This window comes from Ranitomeya variabilis, chromosome 1 (assembly GCF_051348905.1).
Source record: "Ranitomeya variabilis isolate aRanVar5 chromosome 1, aRanVar5.hap1, whole genome shotgun sequence".
NCBI lineage: Eukaryota > Metazoa > Chordata > Amphibia > Anura > Dendrobatidae > Ranitomeya > Ranitomeya variabilis.
The window spans coordinates 103,153,083-103,165,194 of NC_135232.1; the positions used below are offsets into that span (position 1 = coordinate 103,153,083).

The 12,112-nt window shown below is 44.7% G+C and overlaps 1 protein-coding gene across 2 annotated transcripts in view; it reads left to right on the forward strand.

Moving 5' to 3' along the window:
• AP3B1 (adaptor related protein complex 3 subunit beta 1) overlaps positions 1–12,112 on the forward strand; it is a 298,487-nt gene that overhangs the window by 168,187 nt on the left and 118,188 nt on the right. For both annotated transcript variants that reach the window (XM_077287054.1, XM_077287063.1), the window contains exon 18: positions 1,155–1,269. In XM_077287054.1, the coding sequence (XP_077143169.1) occupies positions 1,155–1,269 (115 nt within the window). The remainder of the gene's footprint in view (positions 1–1,154; positions 1,270–12,112) is intronic.

Here is a 12,112-nt window from a genome sequence, read left to right on the forward strand (position 1 = left end):
CGTATTAAATACTTTTATCCGAAGTCATGTGGCAAGGCTCGTTAAACGGTCAATATTGTCTTTTAGGATTGCTTCTTCCAATAGGTGGCACTAGAGCTCTAGTCCTCTCCCTCTCTAAAGAGGCAATTTGCATATTTAATTTCCTTGAGAAGCATGCAAGGCCTATAAGTCTCCTCATTCTGACATGCCACGCCCGGCTTGTCGCTCTCCACTAGGAGAAACATTACCCCTTAGAGCCTAGATCTTGGTGATGCATGCTTGGTATGGCGCTCCCTGCTGTGCAGAGGATCCTCGTGCTCATTAGTTGCTCTCTTCAACTGAATCCTCTTGTATAAGACTAAGGAGTGATCCCTGCTATTTTACAGGCCAACCAATATTAACCAGCTCCATAGATGCTTCTGACCAGTACTGGTCTCATTAGGCGGACCTTCTGAAATGCCATGACAAGAACAACCTGAAGTGTAATCAGCAACCTAAAAAGTAATAATCCAATTGTCCGTCATGGCACAACCCATTTGCTCTACTTGTGTTTAGTGTGAGATTAGCATATCTTCTCGTTACCAGATTAGAGGTCTTTTCTATCTTCTGTATCTCCATGCCTCCACCCTTCATGCCCATGACTGTTTACAATCAGTATAGGAGTTTTTTGTGACTTATAACGTCTGTACATTAACCCTTTGATATAACGTTCTGATAGTTCCATTATCCAGAAATATATTCTGTAAATCTTATTAATCTTTACACAATTGGCTCTACGTATAAATATGGCTTGTCTGAAGAACGCCCACATGAACAATTACATTCTGCCACCTTTTTGCCCTCTGCACCTTTGGCAAAATAACTTGCAAACTTTCTAAATTGTTCTTCTAGTGACAAGTAATTTCTTTAGCTATAATTGTCACATGAAATTAACACAGTCCCTTTATTATAACAGTGTGAAATAGAAGGTTGGGGTTTGTGGCTCCCGCTGTCTGTGTGCCAATCTCTTTCTTTTTACATGTCCATTTACTGCAAGAGTTTACACGACAAAAGAATAACAAAATTATGACTTTTGCAATGTGACTATGAAAAAAACCCAAAAATGTTTAGTCCTTTAAAGGCCAATATGGGGTCATATTACATTTTTTTAATGACTTTATTTCTTGCTGCCACAGGCTACAACATGGACAACTTCTGTGGGAAAGCCAAAGAAAGAGAAGGCCAAATCAGATAAGTTTTACTCCTCTGAAGAAGATGAAGAAGAGGATAACGAGTCTGCATCCTCCAGCGGTAAATGTGATATTACATAGAACATTCCCAGTATGATGTTTTCACTCCTTGAAGACGACCGTGACCATACCGTCTAGTTTCACTGACAACAGCTGAAAATGTCTAACATGACCGATCATTAGCCTACCGTCAGCCATTACGAAAGACTGTTTGCATATAATTTTAAGACGAGAGATGGCCAAAATAGCCAAAATCAACCTCCTTTATTCCATGTGTATGACCATGTCTCTACTGCACCCTATTTCTACTTAATAACAGGCTCTTTTTTATGCCTTAGCCATTGCTTTATAATTGGGAAATCTAGTTTTAATCTGCGCTCACGGTGTGCAGATCTATGAGGACTTGTCCGGCGGTGCGTTGATTCCCCTAGACCGCATATGTCAAACTCTGTCCCACGACACTGGGCGGGTCTCCCGCGCGGCATAACACTTTCACCCAGCATCGCAGTTTCAATTATATCGGTATCCTATACTGTATGGAGCATTATGTGGAGCCATTATACTGTATGGAGCACTGTGTGGAGCCATTATACTGTATGGAGCACTGTGTGGAGCCATAATACTGTATGGAGCACTGTGTGGGGCCATTATCCTGTATGGAGCACTATGTGGGGCCCTTTATGCTGTATGGAGCACTATGTGGGGCCCATTATGCTGTATGGAGCACTATGTGGGGCCCATTATGCTGTATGGAGCACTGTGTGGGGCCCTTTATACTGTATAGAGCACTATGTGGGGCCCATTATGCTGTATGGAGCACTATGTGGGGCCCATTCTGCTGTATGGAGCACTGTGTGGGGCCCTTTATACTGTATAGAGCACTATGTGGTGCCCATTATGCTGTATGGAACACTATGTGGGGCCCATTATGCTGTATGGAGCACTATGTGGAGCCATTATACTGTATGGAGCACTGTGTGGATCCATTATACTGTATGGACCACTGTGTGGAGCCATAATACTGTATGGAGCACTATGTGGGGCCCATTATGCTGTATGGAGCACTATGTGGGGCCCATTATACTGTATAGAGCACTATGTGGGGCCCATTGTACTGTATGGAGCATTGATTCACCCATTATACTGTATGGAGCACTATGTGACATCCAGGTGAACATTTTACAAATTTCATGCATGAGTGCAATGTTCTGCCTCCCTGGGAATGTGCAGCTCATCTGGTTGTACGCTGCCCGACTTCATTAGCGCTCTGTACATGCTGTGGCGGGAGACAAAACTTGCATGTGCAGGATTTTACAAGTGCGACATTGTGCTATTAAGTAATGTCAACCATGCCCTGGGGGCGTGCTTCCACAGATTTCTGTAGTGTGAACATGGATTGAAACAGAATTATAGGAGGAATCTATGACCAGGTTTTTGCTTGCCAGTCTGAGACCCCTAGAATGTAAAGGCAGAGACCCGCATTCCTGCAGCTTGTCCCTTACTGGGATGCTAGATGCAGTTTTTATAAAATCTGTGTTCTCGTCTGCAGATATAGCAGTTATCTAAATCCTGAGCCATGTATAGCCCCCCCCCCCCCCACACCACTGATTGGCAGCTTTCAGTGTACACTGTGCATAGGCAGAAAGCTGCCAATTGTCAGTAGGGGGGGGGGGGGCGGGGATATAGTCATCTATTGAATATGAAGGAGTACATGGCAGCAGGTTTACTAATCTGATAATCTTGTTCTACTAAAACAGTGATTTTATAAAAATTACAGCAAGTAGCCCAAAATGTACATATTGCTGTAATCAGGGTCTGTGTCTAGATTATGCTTCTCTAAAGGCCCCGTCACACACAGCGACGCTGCAGCGATACAGACAACGATGCTGATCGCTGCAGCGTCGCTGTTGTGTCGCTGTGTGGTCGCTGGGGAGCTGTCACACAGACAGCTCTCTCCAGCGACCAACGATCAGGGGAACGACTTCGGCATCGTTGAAACTGTCTTCAACGATGCCGAAGTCCCCCTGCAGCACCCGGGTAACCAGGGTAAACATCGGGTTACTAAGCGCAGGGCCGCGCTTAGTAACCCGATGTTTACCCTGGTTACCAAAAAAAACAAACCGTACATACTCACCATCTGTTGCCCATCAGGTCCCTTGCCGTCTGCTTCCTGCTCTGACTGAGTGCCGCCGTACAGTGAGAGCAGAGCGCAGCAGTGACGTCAGTGCTGTGCTCTCACTTTACGGCGGCAGTCAGAGCAGGAAGCAGACGCCAAGGGACCTGACGGACATCAGATGGTGAGTATGTACTGTTTGTTTTTTTTTACATTTACGCTGGTAACCAGGGTAAACATCGGGTTACTAAGCGCGGCCCTGCGCTTAGTAACCCGATGTTTACCCTGGTTACCAGTGAAGACATCGCTGGATCGGTGTCACACACACCGATTCAGCGATGTCAGCGGGACCTCAACGACCAAAAAAAGGTCCAGGCCATTCCGACACGACCAGCGATCTCGCAGCAGGGGCCTGGTCGCTGGTACGTGTCACACATAGCGAGATCGCTACTGAGGTCACTGTTGCGTCACAAAACTTGTGACTCAGCCGCGATCTCGCTAGCGATCTCGCTATGTGAGACGGGGCCTTTAGATTGAGTGCTAAAACCTGGTGACAGATTCTCTTTTAGGGTGTATACTACAAATATAAAAAACTGACCAGTACCGCCAAATAGAATAAAAGACAAGTGTAAACAGGCACTAACCATCACGACTATTCACTACAAGCAAGAAAATGCAGCTGCGCTCTGAAAAACACTGAATATATGAAATTGAAGCTGCATTACCGCTGTAGAACATGTTAAAAATGAAGGTGAAAAGATTTATTAATACTATCGAATTCTTAGTTCAAACTTAGGCCGGCATGACACTGGCAAGTTTTACGGACGTATGAGAGGTGCAGAAAATACGGATTGCATACGGTACAATGATTCTCTATGGCCCAGCTCCTATCTGCCGTATTTTACTGATCCGTATTATACGGTCTTGTACGGCCATAGAAAATCACAGCATGCTGCGTTTGTCAGCGTATTGCGCAAAAAAATCGTCAATGAAAGTCTATGGGGGCGAGAAAAATACGGATTACACATGGACCATGCGTGTGACTTGCGAGAAATACGCACCAGTGTTCTCTAGAAAAGCCGGCAATTCAGTGCGGTGTACAGTAAAATCACACTGACAGAATAGAATAGGTAGAATAAATGTCTACACATAGAATAGGTATATATATATATATATATATATATATATATATATATATATATATATATATATATATATATCTATATATATACAGTCATGGCCAAAAGTATTCACACCCCTGCAATTCTGTCAGATAATTCTCAGTTTCTTCCTGAAAATGATTGCAAACACAAATTCTTTGTTATTATTATCTTAATTTAATTTGTCTTAAATGAAAAAACACAAAAAGAATTGTCCTAAAGCCAAATTGGATATAATTCCACACCAAACATAAAAAGGGTGTGGACAAAAGTATTGGCACTGTTCAAAAAAAATCATGTGATGCTTCTCTAATTTGTGTAATTAACAGCACCTGTAACTTACCTGTGGCACCTAACAGGTGTTGGCAATAACTAAATCACACTTGCAGCCAGTTGACATGGATTAAAGTTGACTCAACCTGTGTCCTTGTGTGTACCACATTGAGCATGGAGAAAAGAAAGAAGACCAAAGAACTGTCTGAGGACTTGAGAAACCAAATTGTAAGAAAGCATGAGCAATCTCAAGGCTACAAGTCCATCTCCAAAGACCTGAATGTTCCTGTGTCTACCGTGCGCAGTGTCATCAAGAAGTTTAAAGCCCATGGCACTGTGGCTAACCTCCCTAGATGTGGACGGAAAAGAAAAATTGACAAGAGATTTCAACGCAAGATTGCGCGGATGTTGGATAAAGAACCTCGACTAACATCCAAACAAGTTCAAGCTGCCCTGCAGTCCGAGGGTACAACAGTGTCAACCCGTACTATCCGTCGGCGTCTGAATGAAAAGGGACTGTATGGTAGGAGACCCAGGAAGACCCCACTTCTTACCCCGAGACATAAAAAAGCCAGGCTGGAGTTTGCCAAAACTTACCTGAAAAAGCCTAAAATGTTTTGGAAGAATGTTCTCTGGTCAGATGAGACAAAAGTAGAGCTTTTTGGGCAAAGGCATCAACATTGAGTTTACAGGAGAAAAAAAGAGGCATTCAAAGAAAAGAACACGGTCCCTACAGTCAAACATGGCGGAGGTTCCCTGATGTTTTGGGGTGGCTTTGCTGCCTCTGGCACTGGACTGCTTGACAGTGTGCATGGCATTATGAAGTCTGAAGACTACCAACAAATTTTGCAGCGTAATGTAGGGCCCAGTGTGAGAAAGTTGTTTCTCCCTCAGAGGTCAAGGGTCTTCCAGCAGGACAATGACCGAAAACATGCTTCAAAAAACACTAGAAAATGGTTTGAAAGAAAGCACTGGAGACTTCTAAGGTGGCCAGCAATGAGTCCAGACCTGAATCCCATAGAACACCTGTGGAGAGATCTAAAAATGGCATGTTGGAGAAGGCACCCTTCAAATATCAGGGACCTGGAGCAGTTTGCCAAAGAAGAATGGTCTAAAATTCCAGCAGAACATTGTAAGAAACTCATTGATGGTTACCGGAAGCGGTTGGTCGCAGTTATTTTGGCTAAAGGTTGTGCAACCAAGTATTAGGCTGAGGGTGCCAATACTTTTATCTAGCCAAATTTTGGAGTTTTGTGTGAAATGATCAATGTTTTGCTTTTTGCTTCATTCTCTTTTGTGTTTTTTCATTTAAGACAAATTAAATGAAGATAATAATACCAATAAATTTGTGATTGCAATCATTTTCAGAAAGAAACTGAGCATTATCTGACAGAATTGCAGGGGTGTGAATACTTTTGGCCATGACTGTGTATGTATGTATGTGTATATATATATATATATATATATATATATATATATATATATATATATATATATATATATATATATATATATATATATATATATATATATATATATATATATATATATATATTATAATATATAAATATATATCTATATATATATAATTGTCTAAGGGTACTTCCGTCTGTCCTTCTGTCTGTCACCGTTATTCGTTCGCTGATTGGTCTCGGCAGCTGCCTGTCATGGCTGCCGCGACCAATCAGCGACGCGCACAGTCCAGAAAAAAATGGCCGCTTACTCCCCGCACTCACTGCCGGCGCCCGCATACACCGCTCACACAGGGTTAATGCCGGCGGTAACGGACCGCGTTATGCCGCGGGTTACGCACTCCGTTACCGCTGCTATTAACCCTGTGTGTCCCCAACTTTGTACTATTGACGCTGCCTATGCGGCATCAATAGTACAAAATGTAATGTTAAAAATAATAAATTTAAAAAAAAAAACCTGCTATACTTACCCTCCACCGCATTTCTCGCTCCTCGCCACGCTCCCCGGACCGCTCCATTACAAGCGTCAGCTTGCGGTCCGGTCCCGTCCCAGGGCTGGTGTGCGGCAAGGACCTGCCGTGACGTCACGGTCATGTGACCGCGACGTCTTCATAGGTCCTGCTCCCACCAGCCCTGGCACTTGCAATGGAACTCGACTTCAGGAAAATGGCCGCCGCGATCTCGATCTGCGCACACGCAGCATCCAGCGGCCATTTTCCTGAAGCCGACCACTACCATCTGCACAGGATCCCAGGAAGAGAAGAGGCAGGACGCAGAGGAGCAGCGACAAGAATGGTGAGTATGATACACTACAAGGGGCCCTCGGATCGTTAGGTGAGTATGTTTATTTTTTATTTTTTGGCCCTATACTGTTGTGATTCGGTTCGTGGGCTCCCCCAGTGGTCTCTGGTGGTACTGGTGTCCTGCAAGCTTTGCCTTCAGTTCACCTGTTCCTATCAGGATGTGGGAGTATCCTATTTAACCTTGCTCCTCAGTCATTCTAATGCTGGCCATCAATGTATCCAGAGTGATTCTGTTGCATGTTCCTGCTCCCAGTTTTCTGCTCAGCTAAGTTGGACACTTTAGTCCTTAAGTCTATTTTTGTATGTTTGTCCAGTTTGCACTTATGTGAATCTCTGCAGCTGGAAGCTCTTGTTGGGCTGAAATTACCACTCCAGTGGCATGAGTTGTCACATGAGTTAAGGTAATTTCAGGATGGTGTTTTGAAGGGTTTTGCAGCTGACCGCGAAGTCCTCTGTTGTATCTTTCTGCTATTTAGTTAGCGGGCCTCTCTGTGCTAAATCTGCTTTCATACTACGTGTGTCTTTTCATCTGCTCTCACCATTATTATATGTGGGGGGCTGCTATCTCCTGTGGGGACATTCTCTGGAGGCAAGCCAGGACTGTGTTTTCTTCTACCAGGGGTAGTTAGTTCTCCGGCTGGCGCGCGGCATCTAGAGACAACGCAGGAATGCCCCCTGGCTACTTCTAGTGTGGTGTGTAGGTTTAGCATCGCGGTCAGCTCTAGTTTCCATCACCCGAGAGCTTGTCCGTTTATTCTATGCTTCTGATGTTTCCTTGCCATTGGAAACCATAACAGTATGGCCAGCCAGAATGTTTAATCTATAGGCTGAAGCAGGAGAGAAAAGGAACTGTATGAAACCTTTTTTTTTTTTTTTTTTTCCTTCCTCTGAAGTTGCACTCCAGCTCTAATTGCAGTCTCCTGTTTTCCTCTCCTCTTAACCCCTGAATGGCTCAGACTTTATCTGTTGAAATATGGATCCCCAGAGTCTGGCTACCAATTTGAATAATCTTGCCTCTAAAGTTCAGAATATACAAGATTTTTTGTTACATGCTCCTCGGTCTGAACCTAAAATTCCTATACCGGAGTTTTTTTTCTGGAGATCGATCTTGTTTTCTAAATTTTAAATACAATTGTAAATTGTTTCTTTCGCTGAGATCTCATTCTGCTGGAGATCCTGCCCAGCAAGTAAAAATTGTTATTTCTTTACTGCGGGGTGACCCCCAAAATTGGGCATTTTCATTGGCACCAGGGGATCCTGCGTTGCTCAATGTGGATGCGTTTTTTCTGGCTTTGGGGTTGCTTTATGAGGAACCAAATTTGGAGATTCAGGCTGAGAAAGCCCTAATAGCCCTCTCTCAGGGGCAAGATGAAGCCGAAATATATTGCCTAAAATTTCGAAAATGGTCTGTGCTTACTCAGTGGAATGAGTGCGCTCTGGCGGCAATTTTCAGAGAAGGTCTCTCTGATGCTGTAAAAGACGTCATGGTGGGGTTTCCTGCGCCTACTGGTCTGAATGACAATGGCAATTCAAATTGATCGGCGTTTACGGGAACGCAAACCTGTGCACCAGTTGGCGGTGTCTTCTGAAGAGGCACCACAGAGTATGCAATGTGATAGCTTTCTGTCCAGAAGCGAACGACAGATTTACAGGCGCAAAAATCATTTGTGCTTCTATTGTGGAAATTCTACTCATGTTATATCAGCATGCTCTAAACGAACAAAGAAAGTTGATAAATCCTCTGCTATTGGCACTTTGCAGTCCAAGTTTATTTTGTCTGTAACTCTAATTTGTTCGTTATCTTCTATTGTTGCGGATGCGTATGTGGATTCTGGCGCCGCTTTCAGTCTTATGGATTGGTCCTTTGCCAGGCGCTGTGGGTTTGATCTAGAGCCTCTGGAAGTTCCTATACCTTTAAAGGGTATTGATTCTACACCATTGGCTAGTAATAAACCACAATACTGGACACAAGTGACTATGCGTATGACTCCAGACCATCAAGAGGTGATTCGCTTCCTTGTACTGTATAATCTACATGATGTGTTGGTGCTGGGATTGCCATGGTTGCAAACTCATAACCCAGTCCTTGACTGGAAAACAATGTCTGTACTAAGCTGGGGATGTCAGGGAAATCATGGGGACACACCTTTGGTCTCCATTGCTTCATCTATTCCCTCTGAAATTCCTGAGTTTTTGTCTGATTATCGTGAGGTTTTTGAGGAATCTACTCTTAATTCTCTTCCTCCTCACAGAGATTGCGATTGCGCCATAGATTTGATCCCTGGCAGTAAATTTCCTAAGGGTCGTCTATTCAATCTGTCTGTACCTGAACATGCTGCCATGCGAGAGTATATTAGGGAGTCCTTGGAGAAGGGACATATTCGTCCTTCTTCGTCTCCTCTTGGAGCGGGGTTCTTTTTCGTAGCTAAAAGTGATGGTTCTTTGAGACCTTATATTGATTATAGACTCTTGAATAAGATCACAGTCAAGTATCAATATCCTTTGCCATTGCTGACAGATTTATTTGCTCGCATTGAGGGGGCAAAGTGGTTCTCTAAGATTGATCTTCGCGGTGCGTATAATTTGGTGCGAATTAAGCAGGGGGATGAGTGGAAAACCGCATTTAATACGCCCGAGGGCCATTTTGAGTATTTGGTGATGCCTATTGGTCTGTCAAATGCCCCTTCGGTCTTTCAGTCTTTTATGCACAATATTTTCCGTGAATATCTGGATAAATTTATGATTGTGTATTTGGACGATATCTTGATTTTTTCGGATGACTGGGAATCTCATGTTCAACAAGTTAGGAGGGTTTTTCAGGTTTTGCGGACCAATTCTCTGTTTGTTAAAGGTTCAAAGTGTGTTTTTGGGGTTCAGAAGATTTCTTTTTTGGGGTACATTTTTTCCCCCTCTTCTATTGAGATGGATCCTGTGAAGGTTCGGGCTATTTGTGACTGGACGCAACCGACTTCTCTTAAGGGCCTTCAGAAATTTTTGGGCTTTGCTAACTTTTATCGTCGATTCATAACTGGTTTTTCTAGCGTTGTCAGGCCTTTGACTGATTTGACTAAAAAGGGTGCTGATGTTGCAGATTGGTCTCCTGCTGCTGTGGAGGCCTTTCGGGAGCTTAAGCGCCGTTTTTCTTCTGCTCCGGTGTTGTGCCAGCCTGATGTTTCTCTTCCTTTTCAGGTGGAAGTTGATGCTTCCGAGATCGGAGCGGGGGCGGTTTTGTCGCAGAAAAGTTCAGATTGTTCAGTGATGAGACCTTGTGCGTTCTTTTCTCGAAAATTTTCGCCCGCCGAGCGAAATTATGACGTCGGTAATCGGGAGCTTTTGGCGATGAAGTGGGCATTCGAGGAGTGGCGTCATTGGCTTGAGGGTGCTAAACATCAGGTGGTGGTCTTGACGGATCACAAAAATTTGATTTATCTTGAGTCGGCCAGACGTCTGAATCCTAGACAGGCGCGCTGGTCGTTGTTTTTCTCCCGGTTTAATTTTGTGGTTTCGTATCTGCCAGGTACTAAGAATGTGAAGGCGGATGCCCTTTCTAGGAGTTTTGAACCTGATTCCCCTGGTGATTCTAAACCTACGGGTATACTTAAGGATGGGGTGATATTGTCTGCTGTCTTCCCAGACCTGCGACGTGCTTTACAAGAGTTTCAGGCGGATCGGCCTGATCGTTGTCCGCCTGGTAGATTGTTTGTGCCGGATGAGTGGACCAATAGAGTCATCTCGGAGGTTCATTCTTCTGCGTTGGCAGGTCATCCGGGAATTTTTGGTACCAGAGATTTGGTGGCTAGGTCCTTCTGGTGGCCTTCCCTGTCTCGGGACGTGCGTACTTTTGTGCAGTCTTGCGATGTTTGTGCTCGGGCCAAGCCTTGTTGTTCTCGGGCTAGTGGGTTGTTGTTGCCCTTGCCTGTTCCTAAGAGGCCTTGGACACACATCTCTATGGATTTTATTTGTGATCTCCCTGTTTCTCAGAAGATGTCCGTCATTTGGGTGGTGTGTGACCGCTTTTCTAAGATGGTTCATTTGGTGCCCTTGCCCAAGCTGCCTTCCTCATCTGAGTTGGTGCCCCTGTTTTTTCAGAATGTGGTTCGGCTGCATGGTATTCCGGAGAATATCGTTTCCGACAGGGGATCCCAGTTTGTGTCCAGATTTTGGCGGGCGTTTTGTGCCAGGATGGGCATTGATTTGTCTTTTTCGTCTGCATTTCATCCCCAGACAAATGGCCAGACGGAACGTACTAATCAGACCTTGGAGACTTATTTGAGGTGTTTCGTGTCTGCTGATCAGGATGACTGGGTCTCCTTTTTGCCGTTGGCTGAGTTTGCCCTTAATAATCGGGCCAGTTCTGCCACTTTGGTCTCCCCTTTCTTTTGCAATTCAGGGTTCCATCCTCGTTTTTCATCTGGTCAGGTGGAGTCTTCGGATTGTCCTGGAGTGGATACCATGGTGGATAGGTTGCATCGTATTTGGGGGCAGGTGGTGGACAATTTGGAGTTGTCCCAGGAGAAGACTCAACGTTTTGCTAATCGCCATCGTCGTGTTGGTCCTCGTCTTCGTGTTGGGGACTTGGTGTGGTTGTCCTCCCGTTTTGTCCCTATGAGGGTCTCTTCTCCTAAGTTTAAGCCTCGGTTCATCGGTCCTTATAAGATTTTGGAAATTCTTAGCCCTGTGTCTTTTCGCTTGGATCTCCCAGCATCCTTTGCTATCCATAATGTCTTCCATCGGTCATTATTGCGGAGGTATGAGGTACCACTTGTGCCTTCTGTTGAGCCTCCTGCTCCTGTGCTGGTTGAGGGTGAATTGGAGTATGTGGTGGAGAAAATCTTGGACTCCCGTGTTTCCAGACGGAGACTTCAATATCTGGTGAAATGGAAGGGCTACGGTCAAGAGGATAATTCTTGGGTTACAGCTTCTGATGTTCATGCTTCTGATTTGGTCCGTGCCTTTCATAGGGCTCATCCAGATCGCCCTGGCGGTTCTTGTGAGGGTTCGGTGCCCCCTCCTTAAGGGGGGGGTACTGTTGTGATTCGGTTCGTGGGCTCCCCCGGTGGTCTCTGGTGGTACTGGTGTCCTG